General features: G+C 39.0%; 1 protein-coding gene across 2 annotated transcripts; it reads right to left on the reverse strand.

The window, feature by feature from the left end:
- Positions 1-1,779: 1,779 nt before the first annotated feature.
- Positions 1,780-22,615, reverse strand: LOC124863762 (transmembrane protease serine 9-like). 2 transcript variants are annotated; one of them, XM_047358233.1, is made up of 19 exons: positions 22,501-22,615; positions 18,767-18,787; positions 18,479-18,638; positions 14,737-14,999; positions 14,480-14,625; positions 14,147-14,399; positions 13,409-13,429; positions 12,610-12,769; positions 9,784-10,055; positions 9,419-9,573; positions 9,068-9,329; positions 8,721-8,880; positions 7,882-8,153; positions 7,625-7,770; positions 7,292-7,544; positions 4,243-4,414; positions 3,674-3,927; positions 3,453-3,550; positions 1,780-2,586 (listed from the first exon to the last, which is right to left on the reverse strand). In XM_047358233.1, the coding sequence occupies exons 1-19, from the start codon at positions 22,553-22,555 to the stop codon at positions 2,272-2,274; spliced, it is 3,438 nt and encodes a 1,145-aa protein (XP_047214189.1). In that variant the 5' UTR covers positions 22,556-22,615; the 3' UTR covers positions 1,780-2,271. The 2 variants fall into 2 exon arrangements, with proteins under 2 accessions (XP_047214189.1, XP_047214188.1); XM_047358232.1 differs by lacking the exons at positions 18,479-18,638; positions 18,767-18,787; positions 22,501-22,615 and having other exon boundaries at positions 9,419-9,555; positions 14,737-14,870.
- Positions 22,616-22,641: the final 26 nt, after the last annotated feature.

Raw genomic sequence — 22,641 nt, forward strand, 5'->3', positions numbered from 1 at the left:
TTTCTAAATTACTGAAAATAATTCACTTTTTGCACCTGTATCTCACATGATGAAGCAGCCGCAGCTCATTGGCTGGATGCTGAACAAGTAATGATTATTTTCTTATTTTCAAGGGGTAGTAGAGGCTGTCCACACTGAACTGTCCACCGAGGACAAAATGTCTGATTGTTCCCACATCATTACAAACACACTGGGTCCACCGGTCTCACCTTTGGTAAAACATTAATCCTCTTAGTTCAGTGTGTGAACTCATGTGCAGGTTGAGAAAAATGCTTTAATACCACCAAACCAAAGCATGCAGCTGAAGTGGGCAGGGGGACAAAGAGTCTTTATTAAGTACTCCTACTCGTCGTCTTGTGCTTATCCGGGACCGGGTCGCGGGGACAGCAGACTAAGCAGAGACGCCCAGACCTTCTTCACCCCATGCACCTCCTTCAGCCTCCAGCTCCTCTGGGTGAAGCCCAAGGCATTCCCAGACCAGCCTTCAAATCAACAATGCAGGTAGTGATTTTTTCAGATCTTCCAGATAAGGCATTATTTAGAGAATCACAGAGTTAAAGAACAACCATTAAACTTTGAACAGTTTTAAATAAACGGTAACTGAGGACAAAAAACGACCTACGAAAAGTAATTTTTATTACATACATAAAGCTACATACCGAACAAGATGAAGGACCACTGGATGTTAAAAAGAAATGGGACCTAGAGATTAATACAGCAACTAATGATGCTTGTTGGGAACATTCCTGGGAAAAGTGCTATAGATGCCTTAACAGCTTAAATTGAAGAGAGTTTAGTTGGAAATTAAGCATGAGGTTCTTTAAAAGTCCAGTTGTTACAGCACGTTATGACAACAGCAGCCCCCTCTGCTGGTGGACGTGTGGTCAGATACGAGATTTTTCTCTCATCTTTTGGAAATGCCTATTCAAGGGATACTGGGAGAAAATTAAAAGGGACATTAGGTAGATAATAAATGTGAACATTACATTAGATATATAGCAGTTATCTCATAAAACAATTACATTAATTTAGCTAAAACCACATCCAACAACATTGGATGAATGGACAGAAAGGCTGAAATCAGTGAACTGTATGGAGGACATCACAGCAACTCTGCCACTAAGAAAGGACATTTAATTGAAAAAATGGTCTTCTGTCATTTTCTATGTACAAGAAGGTTCTTAATCTTTTGAGTTTCTGTTGTGCTATTTTTCACACTCTGAGAGTTTTTACAGTTTCAAAAACAACTGTGGATTTATGACCAGTTTGGCTCACCTGGCTCACTGTTTAAACTGGTTTCACATCAGAGAGAAGTAATTAGTCTCTGAAACTTCCACACATTGTGGATTATTTTACGTCATCAGGGAGTTTTAATAAGGAGGAGTATCATCTGAGCCAAAAGATTCTTTTAGCGGTTAAACCATGCAGATAATTCCACCATCATAGTCACATACAGCACATTTTGTGTCCCTTTCATATTTTGTCATGTTACCATAGCAGACTTCGATGTATTTGGGTGGAGGAAAGCTAACTAAACATCACCCTAAACAAATCATCATCATGGTGAAACATGGTGGTAGCAGAATCATGCTGTGGGGATGCCTTTTCTTGCAAAGTTTTTACTTTACTGATTCATAAAGTTAAAGAAAAAAAAAACTGGTTTCTGAATAGCTGATCCCAAAAAATGGATTAGAAGCACAACAAAGGCCTACTATTAAATATTCATAAATAAAATAAATTAACTATAAGTGAGACAGGAATAGGAGAAACATTCAAATATAGATCTTTATAGTTTTATTTAATGATTTTATGAAAGTGATAAACAGATAAGGTAACATACGTTCCAATCTGTAAGAAGAATAATCAAGCTACATTAAAGTTACATTTATTGCTGTTTTTTTACCCCTCTATATAATTTAAACAACTGTTGTACATTGAAACCAAAATATATTAATCAGCATCTGGGTAGCATTAAAATTTGAAAAATTATCAAATGTTCATTTGTTTCAAAAAAAAAAAAAACACAAAACAAGTAATGTTTACAATCTGTAACAATAATTAGGAAAATAAAAACCCCACTTCAGGACACCTGGATATGAATAAAACCTTCTTAGAAACAGCCCCATTATCTTCATGATTCATTCAGTCAATCAATAAGCCAAAGACAGAGACAAGCTCTAAATTATCTGGGGGAATTTTGGACTAAAATAAAAACACCACCACCAGCTTCCTCAGTATGTATCATATCTTAACAGACAGTTTAAAGGTTGCTTATGTGAAGGCCTGAAGGCATAAAGCAAAGAGAAGAAGATGGCCTAGGAGGAAGAAGGAGGGGTGAGAAATTGGAACCCCACTGGTTGTCATGATTGTGGTGGGAGCTGTGGGATCTGTGATGTCAGTGGTGGTGGCCGGAGACAAAAACGTTCCCAGTGTACTAGTCAGGAAGGACTGGAAACGGTTCAGTTTTTCAAAGGTCATCATGGGATCGGCTCGTTTTACTCTGTTGGAGGTTTTTACAAAGGGTAGCACGACCGACTGGAACCAGGAGTTGTCCTGCTTACACATGAGCGGACCACCAGAGTCGCCCTGAAACACAGGAAAAACTTATTATCTTCCACATATCTTGACATTTAGACAGAGTGAGCTCAGACTTTTAAACCAAAGATTATCTTAGAAAATGCTAAGCTTTCCAGTTACCAACCCTTAAAACTGCCAAAAAAAGACATTTTAACCACAATCCCTCTAAGGTTTTTTTTTTTCCTGACATTCACACTGGAAGTAAGAAGCCTCCAGAGTAACATCTGTATGCTAACAGCACACGGTTTAGCCGCATGTGTTTCCAGTCGGATCAACACTTACTTCACAAGATGGATTAGTGTCAGCTTTCCATGTTAAACCTACAGCCTAGGGAAAAATGTTTTTCAGTGTAAAGCTGTTTTTTTAGGGAAATTTTGTTTTTCTGAGGCTACAGTGGCTCCGTTTCCTTGTTCATGTGGTAAAACATGCTTAAAAGATTACGTTAATTTATTTTGTAGCTAAATTATTATTTTTTTTCGGGGGTTAGGGTTATGCTCAATCAGGGTTTGTCTAATGAGTTTAAAGTAAAATAAAATTTCTAATAAGACAAACAAGGATCTGAAATCAGCATACAGAACATTTCCTTCCTTCCTTCCTTCCAACATTAACAGGAATAAATGCTTGAGGTATATCACTGTTTAATTAATCTATGAGTTTCACTTAATAAACTTAATTACTGAAATAAATCAAGTTTTTAATAATATTCCAATTTATCAAGATGCACCTGTAACATAAATAAGATCGGTCTCCTGTTTTTCTACTGAAATCCTACTTAGTTTGACACTTAGCAGCATAAATCAGATTTCATAACGCTGAAAAACACAAATTCAAAACTCTCCATAACCCTCAGATGGGTGACAGATATTGCCTTGTACCTGCTCCAGAGTAAAAGTTGCTGTGCATATGCTGTCAGTTGTTGCTGCATTCCCACAATCTACCACTGTCGCCTTGAACTGCTGCAGAGCCTGCTCCTCTAAAGTTGGGTGAAATAAGAAAGCTGTCATTTCTGGTAAATTGACCTGATTTGCATTGGTCCTCGTGACTAAACGTTGCACAAATATTAACATTACTGTAAGCCTTTAGCTATTAGGCTCACCTCCTCCTCTTCCAGAGCTCCAGCCAGCAGCCCAACATACTGATCCCACTGGGAATGTTCTTTTGTTGTCCAGGCAGATGGGCTGGATGTAGTTGTTCAGGGTGGGTTTGGATGACAGCTTAAGCACTGCGATATTGTTCCCTGTCAGGTTGCTCATAGAGATATTTACCACATTCAACGACTCCTCAAATTGGTTAGACCCGTTCTGCTTTAGACGACCCAACACGACTGTCCACTCAGACACATCAAGGGAGCTGAGGGATAGAAGAAGGATTGAATAAGAGCTAAAGAGATATTTAGGTACCTGGCCAGTTTAAAAATGCTGTAACTATCTGGATTCAGCTTCTCACAATTCAGATAATGTTTTACATGAACTTTGCAGCAGTGTATTCATCTATCTCTTAGAACCTTTAGTTAATAATACTTCTGAACCTTTATTTAATAGACCGACATGAAGTTGGTTTCTGATATTAACGGTAACAACGTCTAATGTTTACATTTTTCTTCTCATCAAGTCAAACGGACCAAACAATCATCAGGTTTACCCATCATCCTCAGCTTCAACTTACCCTGAGAAGCAGTCTGTGTTGGTCAGCACAGAGCTCTCAGACACTAGCGTCCCTCCACACACATGCTGGCCACGCTTCTGCAAGCTCGCCATCCAGGGCCACATACCAGCAGACGCCTCCATAACTCCATCCAAAATACTGGAACCCAGTGGGGCTTGTCCACAGAATACAGCTGGAGAAAGAAGACACAGATAAACACAATAAAACATTTCTCAAAAATCTGATTTGTGAAGCTAAATTTGCACAAATGTCATTCAGGCTTTAAGAACTTTATCTGAAGTCTCCACAGGGCATGCCCCCAAACTGTGCATAGCACAGAGATAACATCAAGCACATGGTTAACATGAGACCAAAGTCCAATATAAAAAAGGTACAAACATCAGAAACTCCACTGGACTTGGTGCTGGGTCAAAAAAAACAAACATAAAAATCGTAAAAATAAATCCACACACCAAATAGAGCTCCTGTTTTGATACTTTGATAAATGCGACATTTTGGGCACACAGACCTTCGTCAGATTGACAGCACGTGTTTAAATAATATAGGGACGGATCAAGCTTTTGCAGATCAAAGAATCTTAAATGTTACATATTGAGTCAAATAATGTCTCATAGTTATAAATGACCCTCTGTATCCTTGGAAGACCACGCTGATCTATCAACCATAAGGTAAGAAGACAACTGCTTTAAAAAAAATCAACAAGGGTCACGTTTACTGTAAGCTCAGTGGTGCAGTATGTTCCAGCAAGGAGATGTTTCATAAACGGACCAACTGGAAGGCCTTTTATCTCCATCATTGGATCTTTAATGGACAAAATAACAGCTTTTGTGGACCATCATCTACAGCCCTTGCTTTCGTATTTACCATGATATATTACTCTGTTGACTTCATTGAAAAACATTCAGTTGATTCAACATTAAGAAGGGTCCCATATTCTGCTGACTATGGACATACCAGTCTTCCAATTAATCAAGCAATCTTGGAGCTGCAAAGGTGTTTGAAGATCGAAGAGAAAGATGTTACATAGGTACTCAGTGCTTCTTGGATTTCATCTATGTAATACTGTAAGTTTTAATATATGGCAATAATTGAGATGAATGAATTCCTTCAGTGCATCTCTAACTAGAAGAGAAACTTAGGTTATGTCATTTTCATTTGAACAGGGTCAGAAACGTCTTTAACTTTAGATCCTAAAGAAGATCCTAGATTTACTGTATCACAGTGTTGTAGATAAAGGAAAACAGTAAACCTAAAACGTGTTGGTACAGAGAAACGACTGGTAAAAACTCCATCCTTCATGGGAAATCCTATTATCTTACTAGGATTAGATATATTTGCAGTTTAGATGAGGATTTCCAGACACAACGTGAAGAACAATTTTAGATATAGTGAAAATAGGGAAAGTAGGATTTAAGACTCTGCCTCCAGATTTTCAGACACTACACAAGCTGAAATGTTTTCTGCTATTATAAAAGAAGTTAAAGAATAGTATGTGCAATTCAGTATTTGCCTTTTTCTATGACAATAGAAAACATGGTAATGCAGCATTTGCATATTGTAGACTCTGACCCAGCACTTAAAGCTTGTCTTCCTAACCATCCGTGTTTGTACACCAGAGACCCCCTAATTTATTCAACATTCCTCCCGTCTGGGAATTATCCATGTCCATTTTGAAAGACAAAGCGCAGCCCACAGACCCCTTATGATGAATGCCATAAATGGAAACTGTGTTCCCTTGCCCGGACGCGGGTCAACGGGGCCCCACTCTGGAGCCAGGCCTGGAGGTGGGGCACGCGGGCAGGCGCCTGGTGGCTGGGCTTTCACCCATGGAGCCCAGCTGGGCACAGCCCGAAGAAGAAATGTGGGTCCCCCTTCCGATGGGCTCACCGCCCATAGGAGGGCCCAAAGGGGTTGGGTGCAATATGGCATGTCACCAATTCTGTTCATAACTTTTGTGGACAGAATTTCTAGGTGTAGCCAAGGTGTTGAGGGGATCCGTTTTGGTGGCCTTAGGATTGTGTCTCTGCTTTTTGCAGATTATGAGGTCCTATTGGCTTCATCAGCTCGTGATCTACAGCTCTCACTGAAGCTGTTCGCAGCCGAGTGTGAAGCGGCCGGGATGAGAATCAGTGCCTCCAAGTCCGAGGCCTTGGTCTTGAGCCCGAAAAGGGTAGAGTGCCTTCTCTTTCAAGTTCAAGTATCTTGCAGTCTTGTTCACAAATGAGGGAAAAAAGGAGCGGGAGATTGATAGACAGATTTGTGCTGCGTCAGCAGTGATGCAGGCACTGTACCGGTCTGTTGTGGTGAAGAGAGGTAGGTAGGTAGGTAGGTATAGTGTCATGATAACCCTTTTGTTCAGACCAGACCTACCACATGGTATAAGCAGCCCTTACGGGGAATCCTTTATTGTCGTTAGACCCAAAACTCACGCTCACACACACATTAAGATGATCTCTAGTAACTCTACCTCTTGTGAAAGGCAATGTAGCTAGTAGTACAGCAGTGTGTGTTGAGTGTAGTATTGTGTAGTTTTTGTCTTGTCTTAAATTCATTGCATTGTACTGGTTTGTTATCTTTTTTGTGTGTTATGGTGGCTTCTGACTGAAAAGTCAACATTTTAATCCAAATATGCAACATAGGTGTCATATCTGTTAACACTGCCATATGCAAGCTAGCAGACATTTAAAACTGATGCTATCACTGTTATTAGTTGGAGTTTATAATCCAAAGAACAAGCTGGGGTAAAAAGACAATAGTGCAAATGTACATTGTGTAATACAGTAGATAGTTGGATTTAAAATATACAGATTGAAATTTATAATAAAAAAAGATATGCAGGATAATTAAAGCCAATTTGAATTTAGGTATTATAAATAGTATCTACAGATATAAAGTTTGACAGATGATCACCTACTACACAGATGAGACAAGCTCCTACTACGCCTAACAGAGTAACTTTTGAAAATTACGCATGTTTGTATTATTAGCCGAGAATTAATTTGTAAATCCTTCTGTTTTTTTCTTTAAATAATATTAAAAAGGTACTCACGTTTAGGTTTAGTTGTTGTTGCCAGGGTTGTTGTACAGGAAGAGCTGAGGTCACTGTCAGTCCCGATGGACATGAAGGTAATGAAGCCCGGCTGGTTGGTGTTGATAACACTGTTGATCCAGTTCTCATACTGGGATACTCTGGTGTAGACTCCTGGGAAATCTGGCTCAGCACATCCTTCTCCAAAACTTACGATTCCTGCTTGAATCCAGCGGCCACCCTGCTTGCTCACCATTGGACCTCCTGAATCCCCCTTGAAGACCAGAAACATTTTCTTAGATTAGACAAAAACTAATGTCTTCAGACAACAAACTGATGAAAACTGATGATCACCTGACAGGAATCCTTCCCTCCCTCTAGTAACCCGGCACATAACATGTTGTCAGTAATGCCATTCTCCCCATAGCTACACTTGCACCGTCTGTTCCCCACAACTGGCACCTCCACCTCCATCAGGTTTTGAGGAGACGGAAGAGGGACTGAAGAGAAAAAATCCAGATTTAATAAATAAACACATTCAATAAATCTGTAAGATTTAAAAACTGGAGTTGTGTCTTCATTTCTCTGTATATATTTGGTTTACAAACTACCTCCACTTCCAATGGTGCCCCAGCCAGTGACCCAGGATTGAACCCCGCTGTAGAAGGTGCTGCCTGAGGCCGCCAGGCAGACTGGTGAGATATAACTGGTGAAATTTACTGGTACAGACAGCTTCAGGAGGGCGATGTCGTTGTCAGTAGCAGAAGGATTGTAGTCAGGGTGAGAAATGATCTGTGATACTGTCCGAATGACTTCGTTTGGGTTGGGTCCCTCCTGACTCTGACGACCCAGATATACTGTTAGAAAAGCAGGGTCGCTGAGCCTGTCAGAAGAGTCAGAAAACAAAACATGAAGATAGTTTTATATTTACCTAAACCACCAGTGTGATGATAGAGACCTGTAACGTGTTGCAGATAATCAGTGTTTGCATGATGCTGTCTACTATAGACCAGTTCTGTTAGCTTCAGCTCCTTTCTATTAAAGATAACAGGCAGCAGTGTAAAAACATCGGGACGCTCCATGATGATCTCTGATGAATCTTCATCTATTTCCAGCCACTGAACAGTTTCTGAAACCAGCTTTATGTTCGTAGGCTACTTGTTTTCTCCACCATAGATATTTTATATTATGGTGGTTTGTTGCTGAAATGGAGCGGCACTGGTGCCAAACTTTAAGGCTTTCTTTTCTTTCAGCTTAACATTTGCTTTACCAGACAAAACTTTATGCATACAGGCACTTCTTAATATTAGTTTTCATAAATGTCTTATTGTATAAACTGTGCTTGTAAATGCTGAATAGATGCATTTCTGTTTAGATACATATGAAATCTTAATTCTGTGTCAGCTATCTGGCTCTGAGGTGAGGTGTTTTCTCTAGTCTTGTTGCTTACCTTTGGACACAGTGAGCAGCAGTCAGCACCCACTGGTCGTTAATCAGAGATCCTCCACAGATGTGGTCAAAGATGTGCAGACTGACCTGCCAGGGCCAGCTGCCTGGAGGAGCTGCATCTCCTCCAACAATCCTGGTGTTGAGTGATGGCTGACCACATACTGAGAAGGAAACAGACAAACCCCTGAATTATCAGTCTGCTCTGTTTGCTGCCAGATAAACAAACATCAGGCTGATCCAGAGAGAGTAACAGCATTAAAACTGATCTGAGGTCAGGATGTTAAACTGGTTTCAAACTGCTTGTGTGTTTCCATCAAATTGTTGACTACAGGGTTTTGAGGGTAGTACCTTCAGATATGTTTACTGTTATTGGGGTGAAGGTGGGTGTTGTACAGGAAACATTGAGGTCACTTTCAGTCCCGTTGGATATAAAGTTGATGAAGCCCGGTTGGTTCCTGGTGATGTGACTGTTGATCCAGTTATTGTACTGGGACACTCTTGTGTAGACTGCTGGGAAATATGGCTTGGCACAACCAAAACTAAAACTCACAATTCCAGCTTGAACCCATCGACCACCCTGCTTGCTCACCAGTGGACCTCCAGAATCTCCCTTTAAGACCAGAAAGATTTTGTTTAAAGCAGGTGAGGAGAAGGAATTGGTGCAGAAAGTAAAATATGATCAAAATAGTTCAGACTTACAAAACAGGGTCCCTTCCCTCCTTCACGAAACCCAGCACACATCATGTTGTCAGTATTCTGGTTATCAACTAGTGAACCATAATCACATCTGCATTGGGCATTTCCCACAATCTCTGCTTCCACCTCCAAAAGGTTTCCTGGTGAAGGAAGGGGGTCTGAAGGAATCACAAATGTAGTTTGTTAACAAAGAACAAACTTTTAAACAATTAAGAGAACAAAATAATTGTGTGATGGTATCAGGGAACTGCCAGCAGCATTTTAATGTCAGTTGTTGTCCAGTTTTGTTATAATTTTATCTACAACACTGTCGTCAGCACTGTGTTGATGGGTTCTCACATCATAAATGGAAGTTATTTTCAACTCACCATCATATCTAATGTTGCCCCAGCCAGTGACCCAGGATTGAACCCCGCTGTAGAAGGTGCTGTTTGAGGCGGCCAGGCAGACTGGTGAGATATAACTGGTGAAATTTACTGGTACAGACAGTTTCAGGAGGGCGATGTCGTTGTTGAGAGTTATAGGATTATAGTCAGGGTGAGAAATGATCTGTGATACTGTCCGATTGACTTCGTTTGGGTTGGGTCCCTCCTGACTCTGACGGCCCAGATATACTGTTAGAATAGCAGGGCTGTTGAGCCTGTTTGATAAGACAGACAAAAGTAAGACTTAACAACTTGCTTCTTATCCAAGTGTTTCCTATATTGTTGAGGCTTGCAGAATGTTAAAGCTAATTTTATTAATTTCATGCTCATACTGAGTAGAAAAGTTTCTCTGTGAGGAAAAAGTCCTCTGGCTCTGGAGCCGCAAGTGAGTCTTTAGACCTTCCACAATGGCTCTTAATAACTTTGGCTAAAATAAAAAAAGAACCAACTAATGTTTTTAAATATACAGTAAAGACCAAACGTTTGGACACACCTTCTCATTCAAAGAGTTGTCTTCATTTGCATGACTATGAATATTGTAGCTTCACACTGAAGGCATCAAAACTATGAATTAACACATGTGGAATTATATTCTGAACAAAAAAGTGTGAAACAATTGAAAATATGTCTTATATTCTAGGTTCTTCAAAGCAGCCACCTTTTGCTTTGATTACTGCTACACACACTCTTGGCATTCTGTTGATGAGCTTCAAGAGGTCGTCACCTGAAATGGTTTTCACTTCACAGGTGTGCCTTGTCAGGTTTAATAAGTGGAATTTCAAGCCTTATAAATGGGGTTGGGACCATCAGTTGCGTTGTGCAGGAGGTGGATACAGTACACAGCTGATAGTCCTACTGAATAGACTGTTAGAATTTGTATTATGGCAAGAAAAAAGCAGCTAAGTAAAGAAAAACGAGTGGCCATCATTACTTTAAGAAATGAAGGTCAGTCAGTCCAAACAATTGGGAAAACTTTGAAAGTGTCCTCAAGTACAGTCGCAAAAACCATCAAGCGCTACAAAGAAACTGGCTCACATGAGGACCGCCCCAGGAAAGGAAGACCAAGAGTCACCTCTGCTGCGGACGATAAGTTCATCCGAGTCACCAGCCTCAGAAATCGCAGGTTAACAGCAGCTCAGATTAGAGAACAGGTCAATGCCACACAGAGTTCTAGCAGCAGTCACATCTCTAGAACAACTGTTAAGAGGAGACTGTGTGAATCAGGCCTTCATGGTAAAATAGCTGCCAGGAAACCACTGCTCAGGACAGGCAACAAGCAGAAGAGACTTGTTTGGGCTAAAGAACACAAGGAATGGACATTAGACCAGTGGAAATCTGTGTTTTGGTCTGATGAGTCCAAGTTTGAGATCTTTGGTTCCAACCACCGTGTCTTTGTGCTGCACAGAAGAGGTGAACGGATGGACTCTACATGCCTGGTTCCCACCGTGAAGCATGGAGGAGGAGGTGTGATGGTGTTGAGGTGCTTTGCTGGTGACACTGTTGGGGATTTATTCAAAATTGAAGACATACTGAACCAGCATGGCTACCACAGCATCTTGCAGCGGCATGCTATTCCATCCGGTTTGCGCTTAGTTGGACCATCATTTATTTTTCAACAGGACAATGACCCCAAACACACCTCCAGGCTGTGTAAGGGCTATTTGACCAAGAAGAAGAGTGATGGGGTGCTGCGCCAAATGACCTGGCCTCCACAGTCACCGGACCTGAACCCAATCGAGATGGTTTGGGGTGAGTTGGACCGCAGAGTGAAGGCAAAAGGGCCAACAAGTGCTAAGCATCTCTGGGAACTCCTTCAAGACTATTGGAAAACCATTTCAGGTGACGACCTCTTGAAGCTCATCACCAGAATACCAAGAGTGTGCGGAGCAGTAATCAAAGCAAAAGGTGGCTACTTTGAAGAACCTAGAATATAAGACATATTTTCAGTTGTTTCACACTTTTTTGTTCAGTATATAATTCCACATGTTTTAATTAATAGTTTTGATGCCTTCAGTGTGAATCTACAATATTCATAGTCATGAAAATAAAGAAAACTCTTTGAATGAGAAGGTGTGTCCAATCTTTTGGTCTGTACTGTAGATATAATAACTGTTTTTCAGTTTGTTTCATGGAATAATTGCATTGAATTTCCACAAAATTGGAACTAAAAGTACCAGTAATATTTTTATTATCTATTTTTCTTGTCATTAAGAAGGAAACTATGTGCTTTTTTTATTAACATAATTTTTCACAAATACCAACATCCCATACAAGAAAATGTACCCTCTTTCTAGGTTTAGGTTTTATTGTTTTTCCATTATTTTAAAACCTAAAAAACAATTCTTTGAAAATCACGACAAATATCCTTTATCAAAAAATATAAGTTGTCAAATGGTCGTGTGACATCTGGAGCTCTGTGGATTGTAAAGGTTGCAGACCCCTGCCCTAATGAAAGACAGACATCTTCTGGACATGTGTAGGTTATTATTATTATTATCAGACTTTTGATACTTTCTGTTTGAAATAATAATTTTGATGTAAAATAAGAGTCATTGACAAAGCAGCATCTCATTCATTAATTCAGTTTCAGTTCAACTCATTATGTTCATTTATTGATTGAAAAGTTTAGTGCTTTGGCTGGAATTAGTTCCTTGGCCAAAGTTGGACCCTTTCCCTGGAAACTGTGCTGCTGAAAATTCTTGTAAATGTTTTCCCAGGTTGGATGAACATTTTTTGAAAGGAAGTGTTGTGCATACCCTTGTGGCTTACCATGAGACACAGTGAGCAGCAGTCATCACCCACTGGTCGTTAATCAGAGATCCTCCACAGATGTGGTTAGAGATGTGCAGACTGACCTGCCAGGGCCAGCTGCCCGGAGGAGCCGCATCTCCTCCAACAATCCTGGAATTGAGCGGTGCCATACCACACTCTGACAAAAGGTGAAAGTAAAACCCTTGGTTATCTGTCTGCTCCCAGGAAAACAAACCTCTGCATGATTTACAGCTGTAAAATGTGCTTATTCCCTCAGTTATTAGGATTTTGAACTGTTGTTTTTTTTTTTCTGTCAGACCATAACTATATCAAAATGTCAGCAATATGAGTAAAACTGCAAAGATGCTGATATACCAGAAAGGTATGTCATATTCTCTGAAACATAAATGTGAAAAATGCTAAAAATAATAAATCCCTGATAATATACAAAATTAAGACAGTGGAGCTTTTTTTGTTGTTTCTTGTTTGGTTTTTCTGATCTGTAAGCTCTATGAAATCATGTCTGCCTGAGCTCAAGGGCTCGGCTTCATATGTCATATTCAGGTGTTAAACAAAATAAATTTTTTAGGGTTGTACAGATATGTTTACATAAAACTGGTAATGAGTAAAATGTATCATGTCTTTTGGCAGCAGAATATCCCAGAATAAAAGATAGAAATAAAACCCTGGATCATTCGTCTGCTCTGTGCGCTGACAGGAAAACAAAGGTCTACATTATTTACAGCTTATTTACAAGTGTCTTGATTTCATGAATATGACATAGAGATAAATACAAACATGAAAAGCTTTTACTTACCAGATAGGTATGTCACATACTCTGCAGAATACATTAGAAAAAAATTTTACAAACAGGAAATTACTGGTAGTTCTTACATTTAAGACGCTGCATCCTGTTTTTTTTATCTTTTTTGTGTGTCATGGTGGCTTCTGGCTGAAAAACCCTATTTCAAACCATGACAAATATGTAATATAGGTGTCATATCTGTTAACGCCATATGCAAGCTAACAGACATTTAAGACTGATGCTATTACTGTTATCAGTTCCTGATTCATACACTCATTTAGGTAAATGGGTAGTATGTAGGTATTGTCATGGTAGCACTATATTAGTGCAAACAGAACAACAACTTAAAGTATAAAACATTATGTACGAAAGTTGGAGTTTATATAGATGTGCAATTTAAATAGTGAACCTAAGACAGAGCAGTAATCCAAAGAACAAGCTGTGGTAAACAACATAGTAGTGAAAATGGCAACAGTATGTACATGATTTAGTACATAGTTGGAATTAAAATATTGAAAGTTATAATAAAAAAAGACCCCATGAATTTAGGTATTATAAATAGTAGATATAAAGTTTGGCAGATGACCACCTGCTACACAGATGAGACAAGCTCCTACTACGCCTAACAGAGTAACTTTTGAAAATTATTTCAGTTAATATTTCATTATATCATTTTTGTATTATTAGCTGAAAATGAATTTGTAAATCCTTCTAGTTTTTTTCTTTAGATAATATTAAAAAGGTACTCACGTTCAGGTTTAGTTGGTGTTGTCAGGGTTGTTGTACAGGAAGAGGTGAGGTCACTGTCAGTCCCGTTGGACATGAAGGTAATGAAGCCCGGCTGGTTGGTGTTGATAATACTGTTGATCCAGTTCTCATACTGGGATACTCTGGTGTAGACTCCTGGGAAATCTGGCTTAGCACATCCTTCTCCAAAACTTACGATTCCTGCTTGAATCCAGCGGCCACCCTGCTTGCTCACCATTGGACCTCCTGAATCCCCCTTGAAGACCAGAAACATTTTCTTAGATTAGACAAAAACTAATGTCTTCAGACAACAAACTGATGAAAACTGATGATCACCTGACAGGAATCCTTCCCTCCCTCTAGTAACCCGGCACATAACATGTTGTCAGTAATGCCATTCTCCCCATAGCTACACTTGCACCGTCTGTTCCCCACAACTGGCACCTCCACCTCCATCAGGTTTTGAGGAGACGGAAGAGGGACTGAAGAGAAAAAATGCAGATTTAATAAATAAACACATTCAATAAATCTGTAAGATGTAAAAACTGGAGTTGTGTCTTCATTTCTCTGTATATATTTGGTTTACAAACTACCTCCACTTCCAATGGTGCCCCAGCCAGTGACCCAGGATTGAACCCCACTGTAGAAGGTGCTGCCTGAGGCGGCCAGGCAGACTGGTGAGATATAACTGGTGAAAGTCACTGGTACAGACAGCTTCAGGAGGGCGATGTCGTTGTTAAAAGTTGTAGGATTGTAGTCAGGGTGAGAAATGATCTGTGATACTGTCCGATTGACTTCGTTTGGGTTGGGTCCCTTCTGACTCTGACGACCCAGACATACTGTTAAGCTGCTGAGCCTGTCAGAAGAGTCAGAAAACAAAACATGAAGATAGTTTTATATTTACCTAAACCACCAGTGTGATGATAGAGACCTGTAACGTGTTGCAGATAATCAGTGTTTGCATGATGCTGTCTACTATAGACCAGTTCTGTTAGCTTCAGCTCCTTTCTATTAAAGATAACAGGCAGCAGTGTAAAAACATCAGGACGCTTCATGATGATCTCTGATGTCTTCATTCTCTGGACCTTGTGATGACATATGCCATTGAGTGTAAAGTAAAATATTTTCTCATAACACTGTCCTGTCTGACCATTTTTTAATAACCTTTGAGTTTAATTTTAATACACCTGAAAGAAAATTTTATTATAATAGATCATTATCAGACAATGCTGTAAACCTTTAAAGAATCTGTTCCACTTTTAATTTCCTCATTATCACTGAAAAGCACAGTGGAGGGCAATAATTGTGTTTCTGCCCCTTCACAAATTGATTCTCTTGTTCATAGTGTTTCTTCATCATTGCGTGATGCTTTAGACAATGCAGCCCCCTTGAAAAAGAAGGTAATTATTCATTGGAGGCTAGCTCCTTGGTTTAATTCAGAGCTGCATACTTTAAAGCACAATGTTAGAAAATTGGAGAGTAAATGATGCTCTACACACCTTGAGGATTCCTACTTAATCTGGAAAAATAGCCTACTGTTGTATAAAAAGACACTTCGCCAAGCTAGAACAGCTTATTTCTCATCATTAATAGAAGAGAACAAGAATAATCCTAGATTTCTCTTTAGTACAGTTGCTAAACTTACACAGAATCATAGCTCTGTTGAGCCATCCATTCCCTTAGCTCTCAGCAGTCATGACTTTATGGGATTCTTCTTAAATCTTCTTATCTGTCTGACAGATTCCAGTTTGTTCATGTAAATGATAAATCATCTTTAAATTCCAGGGTTAATTGTGGAGTACCACAGGGTTCAGTACTTGGGCCAATTCTCTTTACTATATATATGCTTCCAATAGGTCAAATTATCAGGCAGCATAGAATAAATTTTTACTGTTATGCTGATGATACTCAGCTTTACTTATCCATAAATCCTGATGAACCCAACCAGTTAGAAAGACTACAAGCATGTCTTGAAGACATAAAAACGTGGATGACTTTAAATTTTCTGCTTCTAAATTCAGACAAGACAGAAGTTGTCGTCTTTGGACCGGAGTTTTGAAAAAGAAACTGCTTAGTCAATCACTTAACCTGGATAGCATTAAACTGACCTCTGATAATAAAGTAAAAAACCTTGGTGTTATTTTTGACCAGGACATGTCATTTAAATCCCATATTAAACAGGTTTCTAGGATTTCCTTCTTTCACCTCCGGAACATTGCCAAAATTAGAAATATCCTGTCCAGGAGTGACGCTGAAAAACTAGTCCATGCATTTGTTACTTCAAGGCTGGACTATTGTAATTCTTTACTATCAGGATGTCCACAAAATGCAGTTAAAAGCCTTCAGCTGATTCAAAATGCTGCAGCAAGAGTTCTGATGAAAATTAAAAAGAGAGATTATATTTCTCCTATTTTAGCTTCCCTTCATTGGCTCCCTGTTAAATCCAGAATAGAATTTAAAATTCTCCTCCTCACATATAAAGCCCTTAATGATCTAGCTCCATCATACATCAGAGATCTGATAGGTCCATATGTTCCTAACAGAGCACTTTGTTCTCAGACTGCAGGTTTACTGGTGGTTCCTAGAGTCTCTAGAAGTAGAATGGGAGGCAGATCCTTTAGTTATCAGGCTCCTCTCTTGTGGAACCAGCTCCCAGTTTTAGTCCGTGAGGCAGACACCCTGTCTACTTTTAAGGCTAGGCTTAAAACTTTCCTTTTTGATAAAGCTTATAGTTAGAGTGGCTTAGGTTATCAGGGAGGGAGCCTTCATCCCTCCCTGTTGGTTGGAGTAAGGGGGAGTCAGATTTAGCCTAAACCGGCTCAGTTATGGTTGAGGTGCAAACACACCCTCCATTTCTGCTACCTGTATGACCCCCTCTCTTTTCCAATGGTTATGGTCAGTCTGACAGAGAGAGGTATCCCAATCCTTGTGGTTTTTAGTATAACAGTGACCATCATTGAGCTCTAGATGGACACCCTGTCTACTTTTAAGGCTAGGCTTAAAACTTCCCTTTTTGATAAAGCTTATAGTTAGAGTAGCTTAGGTTATCCTGAGCTATCTCTGTAGTTATGCTGCTATAGGCTTAGGCTGCTGGAGGACAAAATGACCACTTTCACCCTCATTGCTAAATTCTAACACTACTCTCCAATTTTGCATTATTTCCTGTTATTTCAGCTTTTAACTTTATGTTCTCTCTCTTTACTCTTCCTAGAAGCTACACCTGGCCTGACTCTGTGTCTACCTGTGACACCTTTCTGGAGGGGGGGCATAGTCCAAGCTTCTGCTGGCAACAACTTAATGCTCACCTTCTACCGATGATCCACATGGCCCTGTCTTTTAGTGTTTAACCCTTTCTCTCTCCTAGACATGGCTACTGAGTGAGCTTCTACTGTAACTAACTCTATGTGCTCTCTTTCAGACTCTAACCTTGAAAACTGGCTCAGAGTTTATCTGTTCTTTCTTTCTAGGTGAAACGACTAAAGGAGCTACATCCATTAACATTTACTTTTCCTTCCCATAGAAAGTACTCCTGGATCAGTGCTTCTTTGTTCTCTTTGTGTCTCTGCTCTGTTCTCTCAAACCCCTAGTCGGTCGTGGCAGATGGCCGCTCACACTGAGCCTGGTTCTGGTTCTGCTGGAGGTTTCTTCCTGTTAAAAGGGAGTTTTTCCTCTCCACTGTCGCTACATGCATGCTCAGTATGAGGGATTGCTGCAAAGTCAACGCCAGTGACTGTCCACTGTCTCTACATGCTCATCCAGGAGGAGTGAATGCTGCAAGTCACTGACTGGATGCAATCTGCTGGGTTTCCTTAGACAGAAAAACTTTTTATCCAATTTGAATAAATAACTGAATCTGACTGCACTGTTCAATTGTTAGGATTAATTGGAATGTATGAACCTGACTTTTGTGAAGTGCCTTGAGACGACATGTGTTGTGAATTGGCGCTATATAAATAAACTGAATTGAATTGAAAATTGAATTGATGAATCTTCATCTATTTCCAGCCACTGAACAGTTTCTGAAACCAGCTTTATGTTCGTAGGCTACTTGTTTTCTCCACCATAGATATTTTATATTATGGTGGTTTGTTGCTGAAATGGAGCGGCACTGGTGCCAAACTTTAAGGCTTTCTTTCAGCTTAACATTTGCTTTACAAGACAAAACTTAATGCATACAGGCACTTCTTAATATTAGTTTTCATAAATGTCTTATTGTATAAACTGTGCTTGTAAAGGCTGAATAGATGTATTTCTGTTTAGATAAATATGAAATCTTAATTCTGTGTCAGCTATCTGGCTCTGAGGTGAGGTGTTTTCTCTAGTCTTGTTGCTTACCCTTGGACACAGCGAGCAGCAGTCAGCACCCACTGGTCGTTAATCAGAGATCCTCCACAGATGTGTCTAGTTTTGTGCAGACTGACCTGCCAGGGCCAGCTGCCTGGAGGAGCTGCATCTCCTCCAACAATCCTGGTGTTGAGTGATGGCTGACCACATACTGAGAAAGAAAATGGACAAACCCCTGAATTATCTGACTGCTCCATAACCCATGATTCACAGCAAATGTTCCCAAAAAATAACAGCAGGAAAACTGCTTTCATTTGAACAACTGCAGAGAAGACTTACCAGATAGCTGTGAGTCACACTCTGAAAAATGAAATTGAAACTGTTATAAACAAAAAAAACATTGATGTGTCCTTTTGCTAGAGTTTTCTACTAAACAGTAAACATACTATGACTACTGATTAAAGGAGCCTTACAGGGTTGGGACATTCTGGACCTACAGTTCTCTGAGATAAATACAGCTGCTTTAATTCATCAGTTCAACAAAAAGCAGCAGATGTCAGATTTCTGGGTTTTATTGAGTCATAACTTATAAATATCTGGTTTCAACTGTAGACTGAGATTAAATTACATATGGTTGAACCTTCTTAACTAATTAGTGACTTGTGGAGGAAATTTCTTTTTTGTATTTTATTTAGGGGCATCAAAATTATTGAGGTTGAATAAAAATATATGCCACAACTGTTTGATTTTAGTTGTAAAGAATTTAGAAGACAGGTTAATGCTCTACTTTCTCTTTGACCATCACATGAAATCTCAATAAAATACTCTGACATTTGCTGTTTTACTGTCAAAATGTGTGAAAGTATAAAGCATTTTGCTATCAACATCTAGGATGAATGAAAGTGTTAGGATCTGCCATTTTGGACTTTGTTGTGGTTTTGCGTTTATTCTTCAGTTAAGTATTTCTATTTCTTTTGGGTTTAGTAGTCATGTTTGTTTATTTTCTTCTGTTTCCTGAAAGCTTTGTTTTCTCTCCTGCCTCTTAGTTTTAGTAAGTTCTTTCTCCCCTCGCCCATAGTTCCTTTGGTGGTTACTTTCTCATTTATTTATTACATAAAATGGTTTTCTCCTGATTATTATTATTATTATTATTATTATTATTATTATTACAGTTCCATTTGCTTCTTTGTTTTAGTTTCCTGCTTACTGTTTCTATGCTTGTTTATTTTAAGGTTATTTGTTCTTGCTGTACTCTTCTATTTTATTAATTTATTTTCCCTGTTCCTCCTCTTGTCATTAGTTCCCCTTCAGTTATTTATTCATTGTTGGTCTTCCTTTATGTTTGTAGTTCTTGTTGTGGTTTTCTTAGATCTGTTTCTCTGAGTTTGTTAATTAGTCCCTTCTCCCATGGTTTAGTTTTGTATTAGTTTCACCTGTCCTTCAGCCTCCCTGCTTGCCACGTCACACCTGTCCCTAGTTCTAGTGATTACCTGTCTTTTGTTCCATATTCATTTCCCTCCGTATATTAGTTGGTCTGTTTTCCTTGTTCCTCGTTGGTTTGTTTTATCAACTTCTTCATTTGTTTCTTGTACTCTGTCTGACCTGGATTCCTGTAAATCTTTCTGTTACACCCTGCCTGCCTGCCTACTGTTTAGCCGGAGTTTGGATTTAAATAAATCATCGTTCTGCTCGCCATGTCGTCTTCTCACCTGCCTCTGCATTTTGGTCCACATAAACCCTCGAATATGACAAAAAGAGTCTGTTTGCAGGTTTGTCCCCACAGTTAACTGTATTTCACAACATTTGAGATAAATGGAGGCAACCTGTGAATATATTTTAAGGCAATAACTTAAACACACTGCTTCCTTGTGTGATGTGGAACAACCAGAAAAAATCATACATATCAGGAAGAGTCCACTATGGACCTCCATAAGTGCAGTTCATTCTTGGGTCCAACTCCCAGATGCCTGCAGGAGCCATGTTCATCTCTTTAAGCAGTTATAGCCAGTATAAAGAGCATGGAAAGGCCCAGCCATCATGCAGTTCTGGAAGGAGACGGGTTCTGGTAGGAAATCTTGAATCAAAGCTACAAAAGCTACAGACCTTGAGAAGATACTAGCTAAAGCTGTTAGCAGAGGGTCATTATGTGAAGTAAAACAAGTCATGCACCTATATGGGCTGAAAGGCCACTCAGCAAGAAAGAAGCCATTACTCCAAAGGCAACAGTACAGTTTGCAAATGCACTGAGAGGCTAAGTCTTGAAAATATGGAAAATTACAGTATTCTGGCATTTTCAGTGCCTGAATTAAGTTGATTAAGTTTTGGAAAAAACTAATTTCCAGACTGTGTGTGTGTGTGTGTGTGTGTGTGTGTGTGTGTGTGTGTGTGTGTCTGCTGTTAATCGACTGGAGCAGATCTCTGATCTCACCCAACAGTGACAATGGCTCTATCGCTTTAAGTTGTTTTCATTTGCCTGTCCTGAACTGATGTTATCAGTTTTCATACCAAGGGCACAGAGCACTTTTTTTGGCAGGTTTAGTACAACCGGATTGTATCTTGTCAGACAACTTATGAATTGTTCTGAAACAGGCTTCCTGTTCTACTGGTTCATTTCTGCAGACAAACTGTCATCTGAAAGGGTTAGGGTTAATAAAGCTGTCTTAACAAATAAAGTAAAAAAAGCAGACAAGCTGAAACTCTGTTCATTTTTTGTTGCATATAGCAGTATTATTAACTCAGTACTGACAGCAGTTATTTAGGACAAACTCTAGCCAGTCTGGAAAATGTATCTGCCACAAGCATTGTAAGGACATCTTGGTTTATAGACTAACAATGTTGTATTGGTCTTCAGATAAAACTTGGAACCTGGGTGGCCGCCACCATTTTTAAGAAGCAGAACCTCTCAATGGTTTATTTAGGAAGAATTTCATGGATAAGCTGAAAGATATTTAAATGATCTAAATCTCTTATTGTTTTTAACAGAGTCCATGCATCACTCCCAGTTGTTCACATTTTATTTCTATGGTAAAACAAGTGATAAAAATCCCTGTTTTAGATTTATTTTTTATTTATTTGTATTGAAATAAATTTAAAATTTAACAGAGTATTGGTCAATTTCAAAAAGGTTGCCTTAACAAATACAGCTTTCAATATGTACAGGTCCTTCTCAAAATATTAGCATATTGTGATAAAGTTCATTATTTTCCATAATGTCATGATGAAAATTTAACATTCATATATTTTAGATTCATTGCACACTAACTGAAATATTTCAGGTCTTTTATTGTCTTAATACGGATGATTTTGGCATACAGCTCATGAAAACCCAAAATTCCTATCTCACAAAATTAGCATATTTCATCCGACCAATAAAAGACCTGAAATATTTCAGTTAGTGTGCAATGAATCTAAAATATATGAATGTTAAATTTTCATCATTACATTATGGAAAATAATTAACTTTATCACAATATGCTAATATTTTGAGAAGGACCTGTATTCCTGCAAATTTTATTTAATATTGAAATGTTGAATTTTGTTCTATAAATCTTGTAAAATGGTACAGAAACAGATGCAGAAATAATCATTATTTTTTACCACTGTGCACTTGTCACAAACAGTAGAGCAAGTAAAAGTCTCAAGGAAATATTTAAGTCATGTCATTGCAACTAAAGAGATGTTATTGCCTTGAGGGAGAAAATTAATACTTTCATTATAGGTGTAAAAATTTTTGAAATGTATACAATGAAAGCTTAAGAAAATCCTCAAAAAAGGCCTTAGAGAAAAAGAAATACTAAAAAAAATTTGACTGCACCGTGTCCAATTTACCTCATCATAGAAATAGTAAAAACTGATGGACAGGGTAACTTTAGTGTATAAAAAACTTTTTTAAAACAATTTTCTGAGGAGCAGGCTCCATGTGGTGCTGCAGATGACAGAAGAGAAATAACTCTTCCTACTTCACAAATAAAAGCAATAAAAGAACAAATAATTTCGACATTAAAAAAAACTTTCAAACACTTGGTTGTAGAAGACAGCTTCAGGTAGTCGTTCTTGTCTGCAGGGATTCTTACCTTTGGTCAACAGAGTCAGCAGAGCCGCCACACAGATCAGCTTGTTGAAGGCCATCACTGTCAGCTACCTCCAGCTGTTCTGCTCTCATTTAAATAGTCAACATGCAGCTTTTCAATTACACCCACAAAGAGTCACCTGAT

The sequence above is a fragment of the Girardinichthys multiradiatus genome, chromosome Y (assembly GCF_021462225.1).
Source record: "Girardinichthys multiradiatus isolate DD_20200921_A chromosome Y, DD_fGirMul_XY1, whole genome shotgun sequence".
Classification (NCBI taxonomy): domain Eukaryota; kingdom Metazoa; phylum Chordata; class Actinopteri; order Cyprinodontiformes; family Goodeidae; genus Girardinichthys; species Girardinichthys multiradiatus.

Bases quoted from the DNA above. Each gene is read 5' to 3' on its own strand.
- LOC124863762 (XM_047358233.1), bottom strand. From the start codon at position 22,555: ATGGCCTTCAACAAGCTGATCTGTGTGGCGGCTCTGCTGACTCTGTTG. The intron at 9,574-9,783 runs GTGAGTTGAAAA...TGATTCCTTCAG, and splicing joins GGGCAACATTAGATATGATG to ACCCCCTTCCTTCACCAGGA. The intron at 4,415-7,291 runs GTGAGTACCTTT...TTCTTTCTCCAG, and splicing joins AACAACAACTAAACCTAAAC to CTGTATTCTGTGGACAAGCC.